General features: G+C 36.4%; 4 protein-coding genes across 8 annotated transcripts; 3 read left to right on the top strand and 1 right to left on the bottom strand.

Annotated features, from left to right (window-relative positions):
• Positions 1-83: 83 nt before the first annotated feature.
• LOC127617038 (integral membrane protein GPR137-like) lies at positions 84-4,856 on the bottom strand. Of its 4 annotated transcripts, none has more exons than XM_052088903.1 (8): positions 4,749-4,856; positions 3,485-4,179; positions 3,320-3,369; positions 2,934-3,174; positions 1,800-1,943; positions 1,151-1,279; positions 628-743; positions 84-548 (listed from the first exon to the last, which is right to left on the bottom strand). In XM_052088903.1, exons 2-8 carry the CDS (start codon positions 3,827-3,829, stop codon positions 455-457), a joined length of 1,119 nt encoding a protein of 372 aa, XP_051944863.1. In that variant the 5' UTR covers positions 3,830-4,179; positions 4,749-4,856; the 3' UTR covers positions 84-454. The 4 variants fall into 4 exon arrangements, with proteins under 4 accessions (XP_051944863.1, XP_051944861.1, XP_051944864.1 ...); XM_052088901.1 differs by having other exon boundaries at positions 4,737-4,843; XM_052088904.1 differs by having other exon boundaries at positions 4,767-4,826.
• A 1,057-nt stretch (positions 4,857-5,913) lies between these two features.
• Positions 5,914-12,465, top strand: LOC127663436 (5'-3' exonuclease PLD3-like). The gene is made up of 11 exons (XM_052155035.1): positions 5,914-6,400; positions 6,816-7,730; positions 8,541-8,728; positions 8,824-9,001; positions 9,292-9,406; positions 9,534-9,661; positions 9,874-10,077; positions 10,969-11,108; positions 11,261-11,426; positions 11,515-11,614; positions 11,876-12,465. The coding sequence occupies exons 1-11, from the start codon at positions 6,398-6,400 to the stop codon at positions 12,079-12,081; spliced, it is 2,343 nt and encodes a 780-aa protein (XP_052010995.1). The 5' UTR covers positions 5,914-6,397; the 3' UTR covers positions 12,082-12,465.
• A 539-nt stretch (positions 12,466-13,004) lies between these two features.
• LOC127617278 (vesicular integral-membrane protein VIP36-like) lies at positions 13,005-18,967 on the top strand. 2 transcript variants are annotated; one of them, XM_052089225.1, is made up of 8 exons: positions 13,005-13,341; positions 15,041-15,159; positions 15,262-15,379; positions 15,751-15,830; positions 17,166-17,327; positions 17,424-17,538; positions 17,623-17,742; positions 17,868-18,967. In XM_052089225.1, the coding sequence occupies exons 1-8, from the start codon at positions 13,158-13,160 to the stop codon at positions 18,026-18,028; spliced, it is 1,059 nt and encodes a 352-aa protein (XP_051945185.1). In that variant the 5' UTR covers positions 13,005-13,157; the 3' UTR covers positions 18,029-18,967. The 2 variants fall into 2 exon arrangements, with proteins under 2 accessions (XP_051945185.1, XP_051945184.1); XM_052089224.1 differs by lacking the exon at positions 15,751-15,830 and adding an exon at positions 15,629-15,711 and having other exon boundaries at positions 13,008-13,341.
• Positions 18,968-20,648: 1,681 nt separating this feature from the next.
• On the top strand, positions 20,649-24,923 carry LOC127663507 (transmembrane emp24 domain-containing protein 9-like). The gene is made up of 5 exons (XM_052155109.1): positions 20,649-20,811; positions 21,364-21,464; positions 21,556-21,681; positions 21,833-21,979; positions 23,986-24,923. The coding sequence occupies exons 1-5, from the start codon at positions 20,664-20,666 to the stop codon at positions 24,133-24,135; spliced, it is 672 nt and encodes a 223-aa protein (XP_052011069.1). The 5' UTR covers positions 20,649-20,663; the 3' UTR covers positions 24,136-24,923.
• The last annotated feature ends 444 nt before the right edge of the window (positions 24,924-25,367 follow it).

Raw genomic sequence — 25,367 nt, 5'->3', positions numbered from 1 at the left:
TCAAAGATTAAACCGTTTATACTATGGGAAACTCGAATGGCAAGATGTCAACACAGTAAAAAGCAAATTACAAAATGTACTTGTTTAAATTAATTTATTATTAAAATAACTTCACATATCAGGGTTTTCAGATTATCAAATACAAGGCTAATACCTAAAGTATTGTTCCCTTTTAAAGTGGAAGATCATAAGTACCAGACAATTCCAATCAAATTTGAAAATATGGTAAAAACACACTTCCAGATAATAAAATCATTAACTGGTCCCTTTTATGAGAAGCGTCTTGTCTAAAATAGTGGTCAGCTTTACAAAATCAAGGTGCAATTTCAGAAGTTCATGTGCATCTGATGCATATTAGTGCAAAAATACCTATTGAGCTACTCAATAGGAAGAGGTATTGCTGTTCTATTGCCTGAGAAGATCAGAGGAAAATCTCTGCAGCTATGCATAGTGGTCAGGTCTGTGGAGTTGAGTAGAGGGAGTGATGCTGGCTGTTCTGATCAGTCTTATTAAAGAGGAGAGGAGTCGACTCACTGGACCCAAACCAACTGTTGATGCAGAGAGAGAGAGTTTGGTTGTTTAATGTGCTAAAATACTGGAATTGTAACCTTCAAAGACCGCCTTTACCAGCTATAAGGATTTATGCTGTGACTCCAGAGAGAACCTGAATCATCCATTCCAGGAGGATCATCAAAGAAATATGACCTTGAGATTTGTGTGTTGCTCATGGGTGGGCTGTAGATCTGAAATAATATAAAAGATACAGTAAAAGGATCGATGACAAATGTCTGAGACGATAAAATGTGTGCCCAAGTTCAAAAAAATGTTATCTTCGCATTCATATGGTTTATGGTTTCATAAAAATAAAAATAAAATATATATATTTGACCATTTTCGAACTATAAACAGTTTATGTCAACATTTCCAAAATTGTCTTTTTACAATCCCTTACCTAGAATTTTGTTTATTTAACTGAAACCATGTTCATAACAGAAGAGATGTATTAAATTATGCAAATTTACAGTATGAATATATTTTACATGATAAAGACAATTAAATAAATGAAGATTAATTTAATAAATATAATAATAAAGACAAAAGCCAACACAAAAATTCAAATGAGGCATAGAAAAACAGCTAATCTACAAACCTTTTCTTGAGGAGGCTGGTGAACTCTGAAGATGAGAATGAGCAAACTGGTCGGTAGCAACTCCCAAATGAAGAGAACAGCTCCAAAAATAATGTAGCCTCTTTCTCCAAGTTCACTGCGAAGGTCAGCCTTAAAGAAGATCAACACTAAACATCACAAACTGACCAGAGAGAAATACGCTTAAATTAGCACCTCATTAGGAATAGTGTAAAATGATAATTCTCTCATAGTTCACACCCTTATGCCATCTTAAACTTGTATTACTTTCTTCTGTGGAACACAAGCAAAGATTTTTTTGCATGCGTCAAGCACAAGTGTAATCAAATCATGAACACGTCAAGATGGCAGATGTCAAGATAAATAGTGCCAAAGGAGTTACATTTTAATCTATTTCTCACCCAAAACCGATTGTATCTCTTCAGAAGACATGGATTAAACCACTCGAGTCATATGGATTACCTTTATGGAGCTTCAAAGTTTTGGACCCCATTGACTTGCATTTTATGGAGAAACAAATATCATGTATCCTTCAAAAAAATCTTTGTTTGTGATACACAGAAGAAATTATGTCATACAGGTTTGAGACAGCATGAGGCTGAGTAAATAATGAAGGAATAATTATTTTTATGTGAACAATCCCACAGCGCACCTGATCAGAGATGTTGTACCAGTCATAATCAAAGGCCTCTACTTTATGATTCTCAGACAAAAACAGCACTGCGAGGTTGTAGCAAGCCCTAGTGGAGAAGAGTAGGATTACACCTGCTCCCAGCACTGCAGTACGACAAAGCCCCTATAAAGCAAAGAACAACATAAATAGCTGTGAATAACTTTTGGATATTTATTGTTTTCCATGCAAAAATAGGACAGGATTCAGTAGGATTTGGTTTGATAGGATTCAGCTGGTTATGGAGGAGCTGGGGCTTCTTACTTTCTCTTCAAAATGTAATAACTTGCTCTGCCTGAAACAACTTAACTCTTTAGATGATGTCCTAAATCTTAACTTAACCCCATGACTCCATTCTGTTGTGTAACAGCCACTTAATAAATTCCCAAAGAATCAAATAATCTACATTTTGTCTCAATGAATGTCCTTTTTCCATACAGAAACACATCAGAAATACATCAGATTATGGAAGTAAAATGGGTTGCGAACAGGTTCGTTGGGCTGCTTCAACTTGACTTTAAAGGAATAGTTCACCCAACAATGAAAATGCTCTCATCATTTACTCACTCTCATGCCATCCCAGATGTGCATGACTTTCTTTCTTCAGCAAAACACAATAGTGAAAAAAAGTAATCCAGAAGACTCCAGTGGTTAAGTCCATGTCTTCAGAAGCAATATAATAGGCATGTGTAAGAAACAGATACAAATTTAAGTCCTTTTTTTCTTATCTAAATCTTCGCTTTCACTTTTACATCTGAAAGTCACATATTTAGATTAATTTAGAGTAAAAATTTGACATAAATTTTGGTCTGTTTATCACCCACACCTATTATATTGCTTCTGAAGATATGAATTATATAGTAATATAGATAATTTTTATGTTTCCTTTATGTGATTTTTTTTTTAGCTGCAAAGGTCTGATCTCTGTTCACTTGTATTGTATAGACCTACAGAGCAGAGATATTTTTCTAAAAATCTTTGTTTTCTGCTGAAGAAAGGAAATCATACACATCTGTGATGGCATGAGGGTGAGTAAATGATGAGAGAATTTTCATTTTTGGATGAACTATCTCTTTAAATTACTTTGGGAGCATGCTATTGCAAAGTATGCATTACCTTATTGTGTAGATAAGGGGTGGTGTGGGAAGAAAATCGAGTTAATAGGAGCAGAGATGTGGCCAGGCACACAGCTTCCAGAATAAAGAGTAGGTCGTTAACCAGCACCCGAACTAAAACCAGGTTCCACACTTTGTCACCAGCTCCACCAGTTCCTCCATGCTTTCCGAAACTCGCGCAAACTATGTTGACACACAGGAAGGCTGCACTCATGGCTACATACACACAGCGAGCCAACCATCTGAAAGTCAAATATTTATACACAAACACACAATTCTCAATAAGAAAAAGTTACATTTAGCCACTGTAACCACTTTTAAAAACAGCTACCCATCCAGTAATATTTGACGCACTGTATATGTGTATGTGTATGTAAATGCACTCACAGTCCTTTGCTAGGCTCAATGTTGAAAAAACTTCTAACTTTGAGTAATTCCTGTCAAAACAAAATAATGTTATTAGGGAGTGGAGTGACTTCTCATCATAGCAAACACCAATTTACACTACAGTTTAAAGCTTGCTTAAATTTAAGTAAATCTTTATTGTCTTACCTGAGTGAAGAAAAGGTTGAAGAGACTTAGGGTGAAAAACTGCAAACACACCGGAAAACAATAAAGGAGCCAGTAGACCGGGGTGGGCAGGTGGTTGGCAGCAAGGGCGTCACGAAAATAAAACGAAAAGAGTGTTGTGCGAAGGGCTGCCCAAAACAGGCAAAGAAAAAGAAAAACACTCTGGTAGCTCCATCGTTTGTGCCGGTAGAGTAACAGCAACCAGAGCTGAATGAATACAACTAAGAACAGACCACCATAAAGACAAGTGTAAAGAACTGTGACACCCAGCTCTACTGATGGGGCCACGGCTGGTCTGATGGAGGAAGGTGGAACTGGAGCCTGCATTATGATGTGCAAAAAGAGGAATGTATAAAGGAACGAAAAATGTGTCACAAAATGTTTAAACTGGGTCTTTAACAATTATTTAAAAACATTATAAAACAAAACTAATATAAAACAAAGTGTCAGGATAAATCATATAAAAATACTAAAAACTAAATTCAGGAAAGTAATTGAAAAGTTTGGCATACTTGCCCCTAAACAAATTAGCAGCACATTAATTCTAGGTGAGAATATTTATTTCACAAATATTCTTTCACTGTGAAACTGCGAGACCATGCTCACGAAATAAAAGAATAAATAAAAATAAAATAAATAATATATAGACGTCCCCCTTATCTCTCTGGGATCTGCACCTGCAAAGTGAAAGTGAAAATGTACAATCTTAATTAGTAAATGCCACAGGAAAGTTTTCCTAAACAATAACAACTGTAACATTACGTCAACACTAAATACCAAGTTCCTCGTGTGTCTAATCGTCGACAACAAAGGTTTTCATTTGTGTGACGAAATTGAAACAAAAAAAAGCGGAGGGAAATACAATGCAACACATACATCTGCTTAGATTTGTGACTTTACAGTTATATGAGATTTGTTTTGACAGTTGTTCCCAGTCGCAGAGGCAGTCTGACTTTATTTATTCGTTAAATAATCGCCCGTTCATCGAGATTTAAAGAACTGCGATCGTTCAAACAGTTTTCAACTGTTCATAAATGTACAAGAGACAAACATTTAAACTAAAAATGACATAATACTGATGTACAATTGCTAGCTGTGTAGCTAACGTTGCTAAATTCACTTCAAAATCGATTTGCTAGTTCACAAACAGGAATGGTTTTGTTATAAAAAATGCGGCAGCAATTTTTTTAAAAATATGCTGTAAATATTACAAAAATTACGAGACCAACAATACCGTAGAAATTACAAGGTATATGTAGTCGACCTCAAGAAGTTAAATCTGATAAATCCGTTCCCTCATCAGTGAGCTCCGCCGCCCTTTCCAACTCCAGTGTTTTTATCAGAAGGACTCGCGCTGCTGGCGACATCTAGCGGCATTTGATGGTAATGTAAAAAGTAAACAACAGAGGAAGCGAGACTTCATGCTTCAAACCACTCCCTCTACAAGTTACGCCTACTACCAACCACGCCCACTGGTGAAACAAAAGTGTTATTTTGGTCATGCCATTGCACTCAACATCTATTCAGCAGTAGAGCTGCTTTGTTTTTATTTCAAATAAAGTGGGGATTATCTGTTTTTTCGGCCAATGGCAGATCGTATATTCGGAAATGTGTTTAAAAACAACGTTTATTTTTTTAATTCCGTTTGGTGACGCTAATGGCACAGAACATATATATATATATATATAGTAAGCTGCATAAAGCGGTATAACGTTCCTAGATCACATCTGATTTTCCACAACTCTGGAGTTCTTTGTATACTGAATGTTCTTGGACAGATATTTTAATCAATGTTTTGTCCCAAGAACGATCCAAAAACACTTTAAACTGCAGTTAATCCCACTGAAGAGACTGCATGTGCATGTCTATCCCTCACAGCCTCGATGTCATTTCCATTAAAATTCAAAGATGATGTTAGTGTGAATATATTGGCACTGAGAACAGGAAACGGCGGTTAGTTAATTTTTAAAAAAGTTTTCTAGCAAGTCAGTCCACTGTCGCCCATTTTTGGAACGCTCTCGGGAAGCTATTTCCAGTCATGCCAGTGCAGCTCCTATCTACTTGAATGGAGAAAAAGACAAAAATCTCAAAAACGGTTGGCCAAGATTACAATCAAAAAGAACATATTTCAAATAATCTCTGGCAATATTGGTATCATAAATTGTAATTCTTTATCTCATATTACACTAAAGAAAAAAACGCTTTTCGAAGCTTATATAGCTAATACGCATGCGCATTCTAGAATTGATTGAAAGGTGATGTCTGTATCTATAAGGTGATTGGCTCTTTTAACTGTAAGGCGGGACTTCATTTCTACATCCGTTGAGCGTTCAAATTTCTCCCATTCATTGTAATATAAGTGGACCATCTATGCTAAAGAAACTCTGATTTTAGCCATCTAACTAAACCGTCGTTTTTGTAACTGTCATCACCGTTTATGACTGTATTTCATTACTCTAAATAAAATTGTGTGCGTATAGGTCCTGTTTTAAATAATAAGACTGTATGTGTTCGTGACAAATTATATACTTTATTTATAACTAGTGATTTAATAACTTTAATCCTGGATTTTGTCAGTCGCCATGGGGATGGTTCGCGGGAGTGGTGCGTACAAACCCAGGCTGAGTCAGAGGTGGGTAGGCACTAATAATACACGAACTCATGATTGTGTTAGGTCTCTCTCTCTCTCTCTCTCTCTCTCTCTCTCTCTCTCTCTCTTATTCTTCTTCACTGTACCGCACTGTGTGCAGTTCTGCAGCCACGTCGCAGACACAGATATCAAGTTTATCTCCTCGTACAGATTGTCAGATATTTGTTTTGGAAATATTTATTTTATAACCTTTTAAATATTGTTAAGGAGTTGTGAGGGGCTGTTCTCGGCTGACGGCTGTGGTCATGGTGAGTAGCTTCCGTGCTAACTCAAAGCTCAAAACTTGATGTTAAAGGGTATAAAAAACGGTTTCATATTGCTTTCTTTAGCTGTTTTTGAGTTTATATTTGTTGCACTCATGTTGACACATGTATCTTCCTGATCTTTTGAAATAAATCAATCGAATTTCATTTTAATAGTTTTTAAGGTTAATAGAGATCAAGTGAAATGCTGATGATTGAGTGTTACTCATATTATCTAAAAACAGCACGTTATTTTACTACGTTATTACCATTAAAAAATAAATAAATACCAAGTAAAAAAAACAATTGTATACACCCAAAACAATGCTACATTACTTGCGCTCAAACAATACATACAGTATTGATGTATACACTCTCAAACAATATATTATGATGTGTTTGAATTCTATTTATGTTATAGGAACCTGAGGATGTGCATTTTAGGTCAGTTGAACATTTGTTAGGTGAGGAAGACAATGATAAGGCAACATCTGAGAGGAAAGAGGATGAAGAAGAATCGCATAAAGCAGGGAGAACCACAATGTCCCGCATTCCTACCTTCCAAAGCTCCCTGGCCCGAAAGCGAGTAACCGTCCAGACTGCAGAGTCATCCACCTCACCCAAGACAGATGGATCCAGTCAACAGGGCCAAAAAGAAAAAGCTGGCTCTTTTGAAGCTGGAAAGGCAAAAATATCAGGATCTGGGGGGAGAGAAACAGCACTGCCCATCCCATCAGCTCGTTTGCACACAAGCTGCGATATCTCAGATAACACCTCCAGTCCTTTAGTTCCGAGAAGAGATCAATCCCTTGATCAAACATCTGAGATTACAAAGGACTCTGATCAGGTTGAAATGGCACTGCAACGGCCCCCACTCAAGAACATCAATAAGACCTCTGTAACCTCTGATCTCGTCATAGAGCCCGTTAATGAATTTGAGACTGCAATTGGAGAGACCCCTTTTGAAGATGAACCGATATCTGCACAATATTCAGCAGTAGAGCTGCTATGCTCTTGCTCCTCTGTTGAGTCCTCAGATCAAGTTTGTGAAGATACTTTGGTAGAAGACTTTGAAAAGGGAAGTGTGAAAGAGAAGGTATACCAATCACAAATGGTAGAAGAAAATTGTGTAACAGAGAATGATGTGAAACAGTGCTCTGTTCCTGATAAAGTTGATGGTTGGACACATAGAGGTCAAGATGAAACTGCTAAGATGCATAAATCATCAGACAGGAAAGACTCAGAAAAATGCTTTGAAGAAACAGGACAGAAAAGAAAAACTGCTGATACTACTGACACAACACACAGCAAGACCAGAATGTGCACACCTTTAAAGGTAGGGTGTATCATATTTTATAACGTGCATTCATAATTTGTGTAATTAGGCTCACGCATCGCCATAGTCCCTTTCAAGTCAAGTTAGTTACTCTGTGGCCATCATTGGAGAATCCGGAGTAGGCTGGGCAGCTTTTTTCTATTTAAACAATCGGCATAAAAGTACAGCTCCTATCTGTTTGAATGGTGAAAGACAGAAATCTCCAAAAGTGGTTGGTCGAGATTTAAATTAAAACAATTTCAGCAGTAATCAACAGAAAAATCTGACAGCAATGGTGTCATAAATTGTGATTCTTTAGCTCAGATCACACTAAAAGATGCTATTTTTCAGGCTGGTTCCGTTAATGTGCATTTGTGTTCTTGAGTTGACTGACGGGCGATGTCTGTATCTTAAAGGTGACTGGCTCTTTAACCAGTTAGGCGAGACTTCCTTTTCTACATTTGTTGGGCGTTCCAATTTCTCCCATTAATTTTAATACCAGTGGTCCTTCTGGGGCTAAATAGTCTCTGGCATCTCTCACATTTTCTTTAGAAAATGTAAAAATCTCATTAGTAATACTCAGTGGGAATGGCTTCTTGTTGCACCTGAAACGTCTCTCTCAGGACTAATTTGAAGTAAGTGTACATGCATAGATGCATTTCTGTTTTGCCATTAAAAAAAAATCATATTTCAACAGAAGGGTATGTGTGAAATTAAACAGCCAAAGTCATTTAATCACTTTCTGAGGTCTTAGTATATCATGTTTGGCAGGGAAGAAGTTTGCATAAGAAAACAGTAACTTTTTTAATCATTAACTTTATCTGGTTTTAGCAAGGAAAAGGAGGGAGCTTAGCTCTTTTCTTTCTCTTGCCCTCCATACTCCTCCTTTTGGGTGGATTTGGACTACACATCTGGCAGTATGGAATCCCTAAATCTATGTCACACCTAATGTCACAACTGGAGCTGCACTGGGTGGAAAGTTTATGGCTGCCTCAAGAGACATGCACCTCTGACTGTAGGTGAGAAAGCAGTTTATCTTAATATTTCTGAAGTCTTGAAATGGCAACGTTGAAATGTAAAGGTTTTAAACGTTTTTCGAATTGTTCCTTATCAGGTTCACTCTTGTTGAAAGTGTTCCTGAAGGCCTACCCTCTGGCTCACCACACCTACCAAGCATCTTTGAGGCTTGGACTGACCTACTAAATGGAGCAAACAGCTCTGTCCACATTGCTGCGTTCTATTTCACACTCCGAGACTCAGACCTTGGTCTTACAGAGCCCTCGTCTGTGCTGGTATGTTGGGTCATGGACATTTTACTACATATTTTGCATTAAAATAGGGTGTTACTAATTTTGTTTTCTTTGATAATGTGTTCTGCACACCACTGGTTCTGTTATTTTGGAAGGCAATTGACCCTTCACTAAGCTCCCCCTTAAAAGTACTCAGTCACACATTACTCCCATAGGCTTTCATTGTAAAATAGCTATCGCATGTCAGAATAATGGCGGCAGGGCAAGATTGGTCAGAAGTGCATTTAAGGCGGGCTTAGCGAAGGGTCAACTCAGTCATATATTTTCTAAAGGGCAAAAAAGTGTTCAACAAACTAAAGCAGCTGGAACCCAAAGGAGTGAAGTTAAAGATTGCTGTGAACGCCCCTCAGCCATACATTGCAGACACAGATGAACTAGTAGCAACAGGTACAACAGGGTTTCACTTTTGCATACAGCATGTTAAAACAAATATATTGAGATTGATGAATGATTGATTCATATTTGGAATGTAAAAAAAAAATTCTCAGCTCTCTTGCTTTATTTTTTCTCTCAGGGGCTGAGGTCAGGGGAGTTGACCTACAGAGTATCACTGGGGGCATTTTGCACACCAAACTATGGGTTGTGGATAAGAAACACATGTACGTAGGGAGTGCAAACATGGACTGGCGTTCCCTTACCCAGGTACTTCTAAAACTGTCAACACTGTGCACCCTTTTCCTATTGGTTATACACTATGTAAATCAAGTAAATAATCAGATCACCCAGTTAATTTAATTGGACTAGAAATACTACGGCTCCTTTGTGAAATGTTGGATTTGAAATCAAAATAGCAATTAACCCAATATACTGTAAATTCCTATAATGCTGACCTTTATAATTAATATTTCTGGCAGGTCAAAGAGGTTGGAGTGTCTGTAGAAGACTGTAGCTGTCTAGCACAGGATGCCTCACGGATATTTGACATTTACTGGGAGACTGGCACTCAGAAGAATGGATCGCTACCACCTTTCTGGCCTGGCCGGTTCTCCGCCCTGTCTAGTTCTAAGTACCCATTAGCTGTTAAATTCAACGGTGTCCCTGCACGTGTCTATTTGTCTGTGAGTTGTGTTTCTCTCACAAGTTGACTTTGTTTGTTTATAGGGATAGTTCACCCAAACATTTTAATTCTGTTGGTATTTACTCACCTCATGTCTTTATTTTTGTGAAACACAATAGGAGATGTTAGGCAGAATTAAAGGGACTGACAACCTTAGGGTGTTTTTACACAACCTAGTTAAGACTGCTCTGTACTTGCTCAAAATTCTGTGTAAAGATGCAATCTGGCATAAAAGACAATCTAAATTATGCCTGCTCTGACCCGCCTCAGCCCCTCATATCAAAGGCAGTTCTGAGAGAGAATATATATCTCAGAGCAGACTTAAACTGTGTGAATACACTAAATTGCCACTTCAGTGTCATTTTGAGCCACCTTTGCAGCGTAAAGATGACTTTAGTCACTTTATACTTTCATTATATGGGAAGAACAGTTTCTCAACATTCTTTAAAGATTCTCCTCATGGATTCCATGGAGAAAAGAAAGTCATATGGGTTTGGAAAGACATGAGGGTGAGTAAATGATGACAGATGAGATTTTCATTTTTGGTTGAACTATCCCTTTAACTGTCTTATGTTCACTATAATCATAATATATGTTTTGCCATATCATGTATTTCTATATACACTTTTATAAAAAACAATTCTAACCTGTTCACAAGTTTATGCATTTCTCATCTGCTTTCTTGCACTGTATTGATTTTCTTGAGAATTTTCTTATTTCACCATATTTTCACTTAAGAGAATCAGAATACTGTCTTTTTTGTGAATGCAGTGCATGTATATGTGGCCTACATCTTGTTTTATTCATTTCTGAACATGACACAAGCATTTTCAGTGAATTCAGACCAATACAGTATGCTACTGATACCTGTTATATGAACTTATTATTGTAGAGTTCTCCTCCTCCTTTATCATCATATGGACGTTCTGATGATCTCTCAAGCATCCTTTCTGTAATTGCTGATGCTGAGCAGTTTATCTGTGTGTCTGTGATGGACTACCTTCCCATGTCCCAGTTCAAAGAGCCCATCCGGTAATCTTTACCTCTTGATATTTGAGTGGGGATACAATAAATTTTATGTGGGACTATGTGCATGTATATGGTGCATAATAGCTTTTGCTCAGCTTTGTGAAATATTGTTATGGTATTCTTCGTGGTTTCATAATGACTGTTATGTTGTTTAGGTTCTGGCCTGCCATCGACTCAGCGCTCCGTGAGGCTGCTTGTGCAAGAGGTGTTGAGGTGAAACTGTTGGTCAGTTGTTGGAATCACTCACCTGGTGCCATGTTTGTCTTTCTACAGTCTTTATCAGTCCTCAACAAGCCTCCTCTGAGCTGCAACATTCATACTGTATGTTTCTGTATGTTCTTATTATTTATTTTTTTAAATCCGTAATGACTGGTGATTTAATTACTAAAAAAATACTTTCGTTTCACAGAAAGTTTTCGAAGTGCCTTCAGCAAAAGAGCAGAAGACGATTCCGTTTGCACGTGTCAACCATGCCAAATACATGGTGACTGATCGAGTTGTTTATATTGGTATGTTGGTTGTTTCCCTTATACATGCACCAATGTCACAGCATGATCTCACTTGCATGCTTTTTTTCAAAGGACAATCCATATTGCTCCCACTTGAAGGCAGGTTTGGCATTGCCTCAAAATAATGCCTGCCAACAGTAAGAGTCCTACATGTTAAGCTGTACAATTGAAACACTGTGAAGTTTTGAAACATGTCAAAAAATTGAATGTCAAAATAGCAATCTTGATCTAATGATTGATTATTTATTTCATGTTCTACAGGCACATCCAACTGGTCTGAGAATTATTTCACCCAGACGGCAGGGGTTGGGCTTGTGGTGAATCAGACAGGTTCCGCAGTAGGGTGGGGTCAGCAAACCATTCAAAGCCAATTACATAATATTTTCCAAAGGGACTGGGATTCAGAATATGCCCAAACCCTCACTGACGATCATGCAGAACATTGCAGTGGGAAAAAGCTTACATAATATACTATGCTCTTTATTTGTTATGTTGCTAAGCACTCTTCATGTAATGAAAGCAGAAACAACCTGGAACTCATTCAAGCACTCTTACCTGCGGCATTCCTGCCTACTGATAAATTATTCATTCTGTATATATGAGGCAAAATGAAATGGATGCTGTGCATTTTTAATGTTTGTTAAGATAAAGTATGTTTTTCATCAAGTGCATTTGCGGTGCATTTATTGTATATTTGCATTATGTGACATTTGCAAGAATAAGGACAAGGTCCTTGAGCAAGCTCTGATTTATGATGTTGATGATGCTAAATTTGACACATGCATTTAAATTAAATATTGTTATGAAGCCACCTTAATAGGTGCTTTGGCTTTTTAAATAAAACTGTTCTTTTCAGTAAATCATTGTTTACTTTATATTTTCAGTGTGCATTTTTATGTTTTACGTTTTAGTTAATAGTCTTACATTTTACAGGATAAATTAATCTTCTAAGGTTAAAAGTATAGGTACAGTTTCAAATCACAATCAGATTTTAGTCAGAAGTATTAGTAATGCAATCAGATTATAGTCTTGACTGTTACATTTTCTTTCAACTGAAAGAAATTAAGTATAAGAAATGAAGTGTGCATGTTATCCAAATATACATAACTTTAAACATACAAAAATAACGTTGGATGCTAACAAAGCCACAAATAATGTATTCTGTATAAATCTAGATTTTTTTTCTATTAAAATTGTTTTTATAAATATGCCGCCCAAAACCTAGTTTAACAAAACGCGTCAAAAATGCAACGCATTCAAAAGGCTTAAACTTTTGACACAAAAGGCACAATATGCTGTTTACGATGCGACGAACGCTGATCACGCGAGACGTGATCTTAACTATTAAGTTATTTTTAACTTCACTGAGCCTACTACAGCCAAAGACGATTGGCTCTATCCCATGTTTACATAGAAAACGAGCGTGGAAGGACCGAAAACGACTTAACACGCCAACAAGAAAGGAAAGGCATTAGAGATTTGAGACACTGCCAGAGTCTTCTCACAGGAAGTGGAGGCGTGGAGGAAGGAAGACGTTGAAAAAATGGCACGAGAAAGAATCCCGTCAGCTTTATGGCTTCCCTCTCAACCAAGTGTTACTCGTAAAATGCGTCACGGAATATTCTTACTTTTATGGTTACTTAATTTTTCTTCTGTATATTCAGATATAACAGACGGCAATACGGAGCACCTAAAGCGCGAGCACTCGCTCATTAAGCCATATCAGGGTGAGTAGCTGCCTGCTAGTGTGCACTCTTGCTTCACCTAATGTGGGTTGTTGTCGTCATTTAGTCACACAATCACTGATGTATGTGAGTCGTCACTCCCATATCTAGAGTAGAATTTCAACTATGTTAGCCTTTTGTGTCGTGGGTTATGTATTTCAATGGGAAAATGTAATCATGAGTAGAAGTACGCCACAGCCGAGAGTGGTCTGTAAAGTTGCATGATCCTGAAGGAATACAATTCTGTGCAAACACAACTATGCAGGGAGCTCCTTTATTTGAACAGGTGAAAGCAGTTTGAATAGATAAAAGTTTGCTGGTTGTAAAGGTATCTACTTTTCCTTTACAGAGCATGTAAATTGTCCAGATAATACTTAAATGAAGAAAAGGTCTTGCATTGCTTAGAAGGTTTTGATAACTATTGTAACGTATCTTGTATATGCTTTATAGTGCACATAGGCTTGTGGCTAACATCAAATACATTGTGAATAAATTATGCAGAAATTATATGACCATGTACACTGGTGGCCAAACGTTTGGAATAATGTACAGATTTAGCTGTTTCTGAAGGAAATTGATACTTTAATTCACCAAAGTGCCATTTGGCTGATGTAAAAAACAGCACCTCTAGACAGGTCCCATTTCCAGCAGCCATCATGTTAAATTACTAATTTGCTACTAGAAAATCACTTCCCATTATACCAAACACAGTTGAAAGCTATTTGGTTTGTTAAATGAAGCTTAAAATTTTCTTTGGGTTTGTTTTTGAGTTGCCACAGTATGCAATAGACTGGCATGTCTTAAGGTCAATATTAGGTCAAAAATGGCAAAAAAAAAAAAAAATGAAACAGCTTTCTCCCTATTATGAGGAATGAAGGCTACACAATTCTTGAATTTGCCAAAAAAAAAAAAAAAAACAACTTAAGATTTCATACAAAGGTGTACACTTCAGTCTTCAAAGACTCTAACAAGGACAGAAAGAGATGTGGAAGGCCAGATGTACAACTAAACAAGAGGATAAGTACATCAGAGTCTCTACTTTGAGAAATAGACACCTCACATTTCCTCAGCTGACAGCTTCATTGAATTCTACCCGCTCAACACCAGTTTCATGTACAACAGTAAAGAGAAAAGTCACGGTTGCCTTATGGGAAGAATTGCAAAGAAAAAGCCACTTTTGAAACAGAAAAAGAAAAGGTTAGAGTGGGCAAAGAAACACAGACATTGGACAACAGATAACTGGAAAAGAGTGTTATGGATCATAAGCTTTTGTGGGATCAGCTAGACTGTAAGGTGCTTGAGAAGTGCCCAAAAATACAGCCACATCTATGACAAGTGCTACAGGAAGCATGGGGTGAAATGTCACCTGAGTATCTGGACAAATTATTAGCTAGAATGTCAAGGATCTCCAAAGCTGTCATTGCTGCACTTGGAGGATTTTTTGATGATAACTTTTTGAAGTAGTTTAAGAAGTTCTGAAATTTGTGTTTTAAATTGTAACTGTAAATTGACACGTTATTAATGTCCTGACTACACATTGTGATCAGTTGAATGCCACTTTGGTGAATAAAAGTACCAATTTCTTTCCATAAGAGCAAAATCTGTACATTATTCCAAACTTATGGCCACCAGTGTGTATATATATATATATATATATATATATATATATATATATATATATATATCTATATCTTGTGTTTAGGAGTTGGAACAAGTCCCTCTAGTCAGTGGGACTTTTGGGGAAGTACTTTAGTAACCAGCCAGTATGTACGCCTAACTTCTGACGAGCGGAGCAAACAAGGGTCTATCTGGAATACAGTGGTTAGTAATTTGGCAATATGGAACTATAAAGCTTAATAAATTAATAATAAGTAAGTAATAAAAAAAACTAAGACAAATTTGTGAATATTTCTATTTGTACAGCCATGCTATTTGAAGGATTGGGAGATGCATGTGCAATTTAAAGTTCATGGATCAGGAAGGAAGAATCTCCATGGAGATGGCTTTGCTGTTTGGTATACAAAAGACAGACTACATCATGGTAAGTTTGATGGCCACCTTACTGTGAAGACATTGCCAGTTCAGATCCCCTTCTAAGTACTTTCTATGACTATTGCCATTGTCCATGTCTTTCATATGTTGCATACATTCATATTCATGCTCCATGCTTTGAACTGTAATATGTGAAAGTTATATAAATCTGTGTACACAATTTACAGGTCTGTTTCATCTGCAAGTAACATGGTTTGCACTTCTTCCAAATAGTTGATTATTTCATGCTTTCATTTAGGGCCAGTCTTTGGAAACCAAGACCATTTTGTAGGCCTGGCTATTTTTGTGGATACCTTCCGTAATGACCTCCAAGGAATGGATGTAAGTGTACCTTACTCATGGGTCCTTCTTTCTCTGCAGGCTCCGTGTTTGGCAGTAGTGCCAATTTCCATGGGTTGGCTATTTTTATTGACACTTTCCCTAAAGATGAGGCTCCAGATGTGAGTTGAGAGATGTAAAATATTTGTGTTTTTGTACCTTCATTTGAATGAAAGCTTTGCTTTTTTATTATCAGAACAAATTAAGACTATATCTTCAATCTAGCAAATAGGTTTGGGGCTTTTAGAATACTGGAGTTCCATTCCTTCAACATGTCAGGTTTCTTCCTGGTCTATCCAAGCTTTGTTCTCACCTGGGAAAAGAGCACATATTAAAGGATTACTTTTCATAATTGTTTCAACTATTATTTACCAGGTATTTTCAGCCAAATGTTGAACAAACTTTTACATTTAATTTGATCTACCCTTTACTATACTCTTTTACTATATTTTCTGGGATGATCTTTCAACTATTTTTCAAACCCTACAAATCAGCAATGCTTTCTCTATGTTTAGCTTTCATCGTGTCTATGTCATTTTGTAACTTACATAATTCATTATTTGTTGCTTTAAATGTAAGCATTTTGTATAAAATCATATATTTATGTTGACCAACAAGTCTTCATATTTACAGTATTACTTTTTTTGACTTTAGACATGTTAGTAAACTTTTTAATATATGAATGCAGAGAAAGCATTTTTTTGTTTTGCTTAATGAAAATAGTTCACCCAAAAATGAATATTCTCGTCGTTTTCTCAACCTCATGCCATCCCAGATGTGTATGACTTTCTTCTGCAGAGCACAAATAAAGATTTTCAGAAGCATATCTCAGCTCTGCAGGTCAATACAATACAAGTGAATGTGCTTTTTGTAGCTTCAAAGTTGTCACCAAAGGCAGCATAAAAGTAATCTGTACAACTCCAGTGGTTTAATTAATGTCTTCTGAAGTGATCCAATTGGCCTCCTATATATCTTGCCATTGTCTCTGGGCATGATAGTGATTTCAAGCACTTCCTAGTGCTTGACGAATCCGCAGGCTGCTAGATGACGCTAGGAAGTGTAATCAAGCATTCATTTTTGTCTCTATCACCCAAATTTGATTGGATCGCTTAAGAAGACATTGATTAAACCACTGGAGTTTTGTGGGAATCTTTTATGCTGCTTTTAGTTTCTTTTAGTAGCTTCAAAGTTCTAGTTACTATTCACTTGCATTGTATGGACCTACAGAGCTGAGATATTCTTCTAAAAATCTTCATTTGTGTTCTGTAGAAAAAAGTAATGTACATTTGGGATGGGATTAGGGAGTACATTTATTGGTGAACTTATAATTTTGGGGGTTCTTTAAAGCCTACTGTGTACCATAATTTGGTAAGTAACATTTTATTTTAAAGTTACTTATTTTAATGAATAATTTACAACATTTCATCCCTGTTTTTTTCATGTGTGTCTTTTCTTAGCGCTCCTTTCCCTATATTTCTGCAATGGTTAGTAATGGTTCTCTTCCATATGACCATGGGAAAGACGGCCGGTCCACTGAATTAGGAGGTTGCTCTGCTGAAGTCAGAAATAAAGACCATGACACCTACATGGCTATTCGATACTCCAAAGGTAGACTCACGGTAAGAGGCTCAATAAATGCTAATCCATTGCAATATATTTGGGCAGTTCTGGAATGGTGTAGAGAAGAATCTCACAGCAGTATTCTGTTTTCACAGATTATGGTGGATGTGGATGACAGGAATGATTGGAAAGAATGTATTGATATCGGGGGGGTTCGCCTCCCTACAGGCTACTACTTTGGGGCTTCTGCAGCTACAGGAGATCTCTCTGGTAAGCATTACTTGGATATCTCCCTAAATGTCCATGGTAATCTCAATGCCTGTGGTCCAGCTTCACTGTGTTTCTTCTGTTCAGACAACCATGACATCATCTCTATGAAGATGTACCAGCTGATGGTAGAACATACTCCTGAGGAGGACAACCAGGACTGGACGAAGATTGAGCCTAGTGTCAGTCTCCTCAAGTCCCCTAAAGGTAACACAACTGACCACTCGTGCACATTGAAAACGTTCAGAGCAAAAGGGATTTTTCAGTTAACTCATGTTTATTTTTATTCTCCGCTGATTTTTAATTTTTTTTTATCTTCTCGCACGGAACAGATAATATTGATGATCCAACTGGAAATTTCCGAAGCACACCCCTCACTGGATGGAAGGTCTTCCTACTGCTGCTATGTGCCCTGCTTGGAATTGTGGTTTGTGCAGTCGTAGGTGCAGTGGTCTTTCAGAAACGTCAGGAAAGAAACAAGAGGTTCTACTAAACCGCTCCAACATGATTTCAAAGAACTTTAGAGATCATAGAAGGAAAACATCAATGTGAATTTTTAACAACTGTATAAATGTTTATATTTTTGAAGTGCTTGATTGGAAGGAAAACTGGTTTGCATCTACGGAGTAGGATGCGTGGCTTCAATGAATTTATTTATGTTGGTCTGTCTGATTTGGGTTTTGCAAGATTGTGTTGTGCTGATGTCTTTTGGGCTGAAGTATATATATAAATTACACATTTTCATTGCAGTCTTGCATAGGACATCTTCATTTTGTTTATGCCCTGTAGAAAACTTGTTTTAGTTACATTTACACTATCATAAAGTTTTGGTGATTTTATTTTTATAGCATTGTTTCGAAAACTTTATCTGCTTTACTTTGCCATCTGCACATTATAATTTTGTTCTGCTATGGAGTACCATTTTAGAGCCTTTTTAATTTACTTCGTAAGAGGATTTTAATGGACTACACAAGACGAAATCAAACTGATTAAAAATTTCCTTTTCAAATGATCAAATCAATTTAAATCTCATACCTTATTTTCAGGAAGTACTGTCCTGATCCAATTTTGTTCATGGTCTCTACAGTAGTGTATTTGAACCTTTTCCCAGTATTATACATTTTTGACCGAACGTGCACCAAAATGTGGTTGGGTATTCACTTGTAAGGTGAATTAATATCTCTACAGGATAACAAGAATTCAACCTTATGGGAGTTTTCACCTAAATCGGTGTTTAATAAATTTGGCAAGTTTTACTTTGACCACTGCAAAGAGTAATTGCATTGCACTGAATTACAATTGTTTCTGAAAGAAGCAAGTTCCTGTAAGAAGTTTATTTTCTGATAAAGAGCGAGCAAGCGGGCAATGAAGTGATGCTTTTTGGAGAGAAAATAAAGCAGTTCTACCAGTGGATTTAAATGTTTGATGTTTTCACTTTTCTGTTTTTTGGCCTCACAAAAATGTAGACATTATAATCTGGCCCCAGGGATGGATTATGGCTTGCAATTACTTCCAAGGGCCCCCTTCCAAAAGTGTGTGGTGTGGGGTGGGGGGGTCACGCAACCTTAAACCTAGGTCCCCTCCGGGTAGTCAAGGGCCCCTGGGCACTGACCCTATTGGCCCAGTCAGTAATCCATCCCTGCATGGCCCCTTCCATTTATGTCTATGATAAATATTAAGTGAGTGAGGCCATTCTGCTTTTTCGCAACAACTGCAAAATATATTGTCTCTATTGGATTGAATAATTCTGCAAAGGGATACCGTATAGACTAACCTTGCTTTAAAGGGGTTATGACATGAGAAGTCACATTGTCATTAATCTTTTGAAATATAAGAGTTCTTTGTACTATAAAAAACATTCTGTAAGTTTCAGAATTCAAAATTTCCTCTTCACTGCAAAAAGTGCATTTGTTTAAACCAAGCTGCCAAAATGTCTCATTCTCTACTTCCTCCACATTGTGATGTCACACTGTGGTAGAGATTTGCAGCTGACCATCTCCAGAACAACACATCAATGCCTATTGACCTTTTTTACTTCTGTAGCTCCGCCCAGCAGCAATCATAAAAATGGGTGTTTACTGTCAGTCTTAAAGGTGAAGCATCAAACTTTAGGAATATTAAATGTGACCCTCATTGAACAAATTAAAGTCATCATGACCCATTTAAATTTATCCAGGTACTACTATGGATAGACTTCATATTTGCCATTGCCACGATAGCTACTTTAAAATAGTTGGAGACATTTGGTTTTTAGACATACAAATGTGTAGTACAAATCCACATATTTTGCATAATAAAAGGTGCATGCTGTAATTTTTCCCTGATTAAAATGTTTTAATGATATCTTAATTTTAAAATAACTGCATATTTGAAAAGGGTGTTGACATGATAAAACGCACATTTCAACAATGGCATCACATCAGTAATGGAGAACTTTTGCTTTTGCATGATTCTATATCACTTTCACAAATAAGTTCAAAATGGTGGCAAGTGCAACAAAAATAACAAAACTACTGACTGAGTGCACCTTTAAAATGTGTAAAATGCAAGTTGCATTGCATCTATAATAACAGTATGCAAGTCCGTTTTTTTTCTATTATTCATACGGCTTGAAATGTAGGCTACACTACATTTTTGGTAAACCTATATTCCCACATAGTTTACTTCTATTAATGTTAAATTACACACAAATTAAATGCTAAGTACAATATTCTAAGTATTAGCCTATGTTAATTTTTTTTTCCAAGTCTCCCTCCTAATGAAGAGAGAATGCTAATGGAAACTTTAACGACAGTTTCTATGGTCATTTAAAGTTTTTTAAATGCCATTTGTCATTATCGGTTATTTTACAAATCTATGACAAATTTTGTCAAAAAAGTTGTAGGCGCCTCACTTTTCTTCTATAAAATGTACAAGTCTACAATGTATGAAAATGTCAAGAAGAACCGATGAACGAATGTAGATCTCAAGACATTTTTAACAGAAACTAAAGTACCAAAAACTACAATGACCATGAACAAACACGCGATTGCTGGAAAACGCTTGTGATTGGACCATGGCAAACGTTGGTTTACGTGGCATTGGAGCTTCTGCGCAAGCGCAGTGCACTTTTCACCTGCAGTGTCAAGATGGTGGCAATAAGAAAGCAGCTTACACTTTATTTAGTGTTGTTGTTAAACATTTACATCAGTTCTGTGTCTTCTTTGTACTTTCATATCGGCGAGACCGAAAAGAAATGCTTCATAGAAGAAATACCAGACGAGACCATGATAATAGGTAAGTAGGAGAAGCAGGAATCGTCAGCCTAGTGCACGCTAATGCTTAGCCCAATGCTAACTAGCAGGCTTGTCAGGCAGAGTTGACTCGTCTACAACCAGCTGGACTTAATGTGCTTTTAGGAGAACTAATGGAACGTATGAAAAAGATCGTGGAGATATTTACTAATAGAATATATCTGATATCCTACGATGGTCGAGATGAATGAAAACAAACAGAAAACTAAGGTGGGATTAGTTTTCTAGGTTATATTGCATTATTAGTGGGCTTTTGTAAGGTTTGGTAGCTGTGTATAAAGTTGTTAAGACAATGTTATACTTCAAAATGTTAATCAGGAATTATTATATTGTGAAACATCCTGAATACTCAAGTGAGCAATATTGCAATATAAACTTAAGATGGCATAACTCCCCAGTCTAAGTAAATTAATTTGACCTGCATTTTTGGTTTGTGTCCATCCATGGGTCATTGTGGTGTCCGTTCTGGTGTTTTGTCCTACACTGTAGTGACTTTTACATTTTTACTACAATTATGGCATTCTGTATTACCCAGGTAACTACCGGACACAGCTCTATGACAAGCAGAAAGAAGAGTATTTGCCTGCTACTCAAGGACTTGGGATGTTTGTGGAAGTGAAAGATCCTGATGAGAAGGTCAACTTAATTAGAGATTTTGTAAGCAGTATTTAAAGTCCAGTATTATAATTCTTCATGTTCTCCTTTGCTTATCTTTCCTGGATTTCAGGTAATCCTGTCTCGTCAGTATGGATCAGAGGGCAGGTTCACCTTCACTTCCCACACACCTGGAGAGCATCAAATCTGCCTGCACTCCAATTCTTCCAAATTTGCTCTGTTTGCAGGGGGAATGCTTGTGAGTTCATTCATGTACCATACACATGCGTCATGCTGTATGTTCATCTTACACTGTATTCATAAATAGCATGCCTGTTGTTTCCGTGGTAGAATGGCATCTAATTTTTAGTAGACATTTATTCATTGATCTTTTTGTATTTCTAATACAGCGTGTTCACCTGGATATCCAAGTAGGTGAGCATACAAACAACTATGCAGAAATTGCTGCCAAAGACAAGCTCACTGAGTTGCAACTGAGGGTGCGGCAGCTGATGGAGCAGGTGGATCAGATTCAAAAAGAGCAGAACTATCAGAGGGTAAGTGTCTTGCACGGTTGGGAATCAACTGAGAACCAGTTCCATTAAAAGAAAGGAAAAAAAAAAAGATTTTAATATATGATTTCCATGGTTTGCTTACAGTTCTGGAATGTCTACATCCTTTCACCAATGTGAAGAGAACACCGTAGTAAAGTATATGCATCAGAGTAGGGCTGCAACTAACAATTATTTTGATAATCGATTAATCTAACGATTATTTGGCGACTATTACAATGATTAATCATTAGAATTAAAAGGTTACGTGCTTACTAACAATAAAGAGGACAAAATCATCTTTCAAAAATACCTCTAAATGATATTCACTGAATTAAAGGTAAAAAATATTTTTTATTAAGTTTAATACAGTAAAGAGATTCACTGCAAAAAAAAACTATTGTTAACAAGTGTTCTTGTCTAGTTTTCTATTTAAAAATGTCTAAAAATCCTTAAAACAAGATAAATTTACTTGAGAAGCAACATATAAGATATTTAGACTTGCTTTAAGAGAATGTATCAAATATACAGTGTGTTTTTTTTTACTTTGTTATACCTCTTCGAGTGCAGTTAAAACAAAATATACTTATATTCAAGATCTATTCTTTAAAAGCAAGTCTAAATATATCATATGCTGCTGCTCAGGTGAATGCATCTTTTCTTTAAAGGATTTTTAGATATTTTAAAATATTTGTATTTTTAATATTATATTCAACTTTCTCAGAAAAAAAATGTCTTCTGCAGTAGAGCTGCTAAAGAAAATGTACATTGTTTTAAATTAGTTTGATATTTTTATTAGAAAACAAGCCAAAACAAATCATAAACGTATTTTGTGTCAGTGTATAATGGGCTGAAGTTTATCATCTCTCACCTTTCTGTTCACTTCAATCAATCCTTAACTCACAAAAAAAAAACTCTCTTATTAATAGAGCTGCGTATTGCCAGTTTTCTTCACAATAAGAAATGCACAGTGCTATATATTATGATTCAATAAATCGCAAGCCATCACGTTATAATCTAGCTGCATCAAGTGCGCGCTCAAGGAATGAGCATCCCCACAACAGAGTGTGCATCAGCCGGATGCAGTTTCAATCTCTCCCCCTTATATCGGGACATTCGCTCGCCTCATAGAAGAGGCGCTGACCACACAGAGCAATGCCAGTTTTGTAGTTTGTAGTTAATTACATGACCTGCTTCCATATTATTTGAACTTAAATAAAGCTATGATGCATTAAATATACCTGCATTTAAGATGTAACACTGTTTACTTATTTGGTATTTTTATATAATTCCCTTGTACTTTGCGATCTACATCACCTGAAGCAGTTTGGAAGGTTTAGAGTGCATCTGGACAGTGAGCTGTTTTGTTCTTCTCCTCAATCAGGCGCAAGCTGCAGTTCTGCTCTCATCATTAGAGTTTAAAGTGATGTCATGTTATGTTAAATGAGATCAAACGACTATTTGACACTGACATTTTTTGTAGACAATTTGTATTGTCAACATTGTCGATAACGTTGACTAATCGTTTCAGCTCTACATCAGAGCCACCTTAAACTTTGCCATTGTCATGATGAATAGTGTGTCTTATTTTCATGTTGGCTGTCCACTAGAATCAACAAACTACTCTCACGCACCTAATTAATTGTTTCTCACTATTAAATCTCTGATATGCATGCCACCACTGTGGTGGCTTTGTAGTAAAACATGACATCTGTTTTCTGAAAAATGTAATAATTTGAAAACAGGTTGCAGAGGGTAGTGAATGCAACAAGAATTGTGCAATGATTATTTATTTATTTATTTTATTTTTTTTCAGATTACAATAATAATTATTAAGGAACTGGAGTAGTGAAGTGGGATTGGAATCAGAATCAGATTTTTAATTATGTTTACAGTCATGATGATATGCTGTGAAATATAAAGATTTGTTTGCATAAAATGCTACTCTCCTTTGGCTGTATTTCCTGAACCTTATCTGACCATTATTCCTGTTATTCTTGTTTTACTTGCAGTATCGAGAGGAACGCTTCAGACAGACAAGCGAGAGCACCAATCAGAGGGTTCTGTGGTGGTCTATTGTCCAGACTCTAATTCTGGTGGCCATTGGTTTTTGGCAAATGAGGCATCTCAAGAGCTTCTTTGAGGCCAAGAAATTAGTATAGAACTGTTTGAATTTTTATAAAATTGTGATGTCAGGTGATGCAGTACACAACATTTTGAAGATTACCGGCGTCATCAAGACTAAAAACTCAACATGATCTCGGTTCTGTTCCCACCCTAAATTCTTTCGTTGAGTCCTGCTTTGAGATTTATTTCACACTGTTTGTTTCAGTGCCACACCCCCATGTAATGTGAATATAGTTTCAGATATACATTACAGTTTGTTGTTGGCTGTTTGAGGGTGAAAACCACTCTGAGTTTTTCAGCAAAGTAATTTACTGCAGTCAAAGTCAGTTACATAGTGGTTGCCTTACTTTTTTTTTTTTTTTTGTAGCCCCATAGCTTGTTACAACATTTTTAAATTTGTTTGGGTAAAAGTGATGAAGAAAATAACTATTAACTGTATCAAGCGCTGAGTGTGATGTTTTTCTACATGGTCTATTTTGTTAAACATTTACAAGACAAAAAGAACGGTTCATCCTGGTGGCAGGTGTAAATGACATTTGTTTGTCTTTATGCAGTAATTACTTTGATATTTAAAGTGTTTTTCTCAGAGTGAATGTTTATTGTTGTTTTCTTTTATATACTGTATTCACTTGGTTAAGTTTTCTTTTCTTGACCCCCCAAATGAGATTAATATTATGCCGGTTCTCTTTTGACAGCTACAATTTGATGTTGAACAAACAGTATGTTTACATGTTTGTTACGTGCACATATCCAAATAAATGGCAAATTGTAGTTATCAAGAGTGAATACATTGCACATCAAAATAAATTCTTCTGGGATACAAGTTTTCATTCATATGTTCTTACATTTGTCATTTACTATCATTTGTCTAACTGAATGTAGTGCATATTTTAATATAATGAATTTATCAACAATGCCCTGCCACTATATACCATCTTGCACATACATCATTTTTATGTCTCTGTTTTGTTCATCTTTATTTTTCCTGATGTCAAATACTCATTTCAATGACTTCACCCTTAAATTGACCTCAATCCTTTTATATATTTTTTTTCTTTAAAGAAGAAAATTAAACTGCCCAGAATACACGGTTTAATTTTTTAAGATAGTTATTTTTTTATTAATGTTTTTTGCTTTTTTGTTTCTGGAGTCTTGTTCAATGTATGCTGTATTTTCTTTCAAAAACATAGGGTTGCATGGGTTTTGAGTGCTCTTCTCACGTTTGTACGTTATAAAAGTTTAACAAGTTAATTTTTTTTTTTTTAAA

Source organism: Xyrauchen texanus, chromosome 23 (assembly GCF_025860055.1).
Source record: "Xyrauchen texanus isolate HMW12.3.18 chromosome 23, RBS_HiC_50CHRs, whole genome shotgun sequence".
Taxonomy (NCBI): Eukaryota; Metazoa; Chordata; class Actinopteri; order Cypriniformes; family Catostomidae; genus Xyrauchen; species Xyrauchen texanus.
This window is presented reverse-complemented; position numbering and strand designations above follow the sequence as displayed.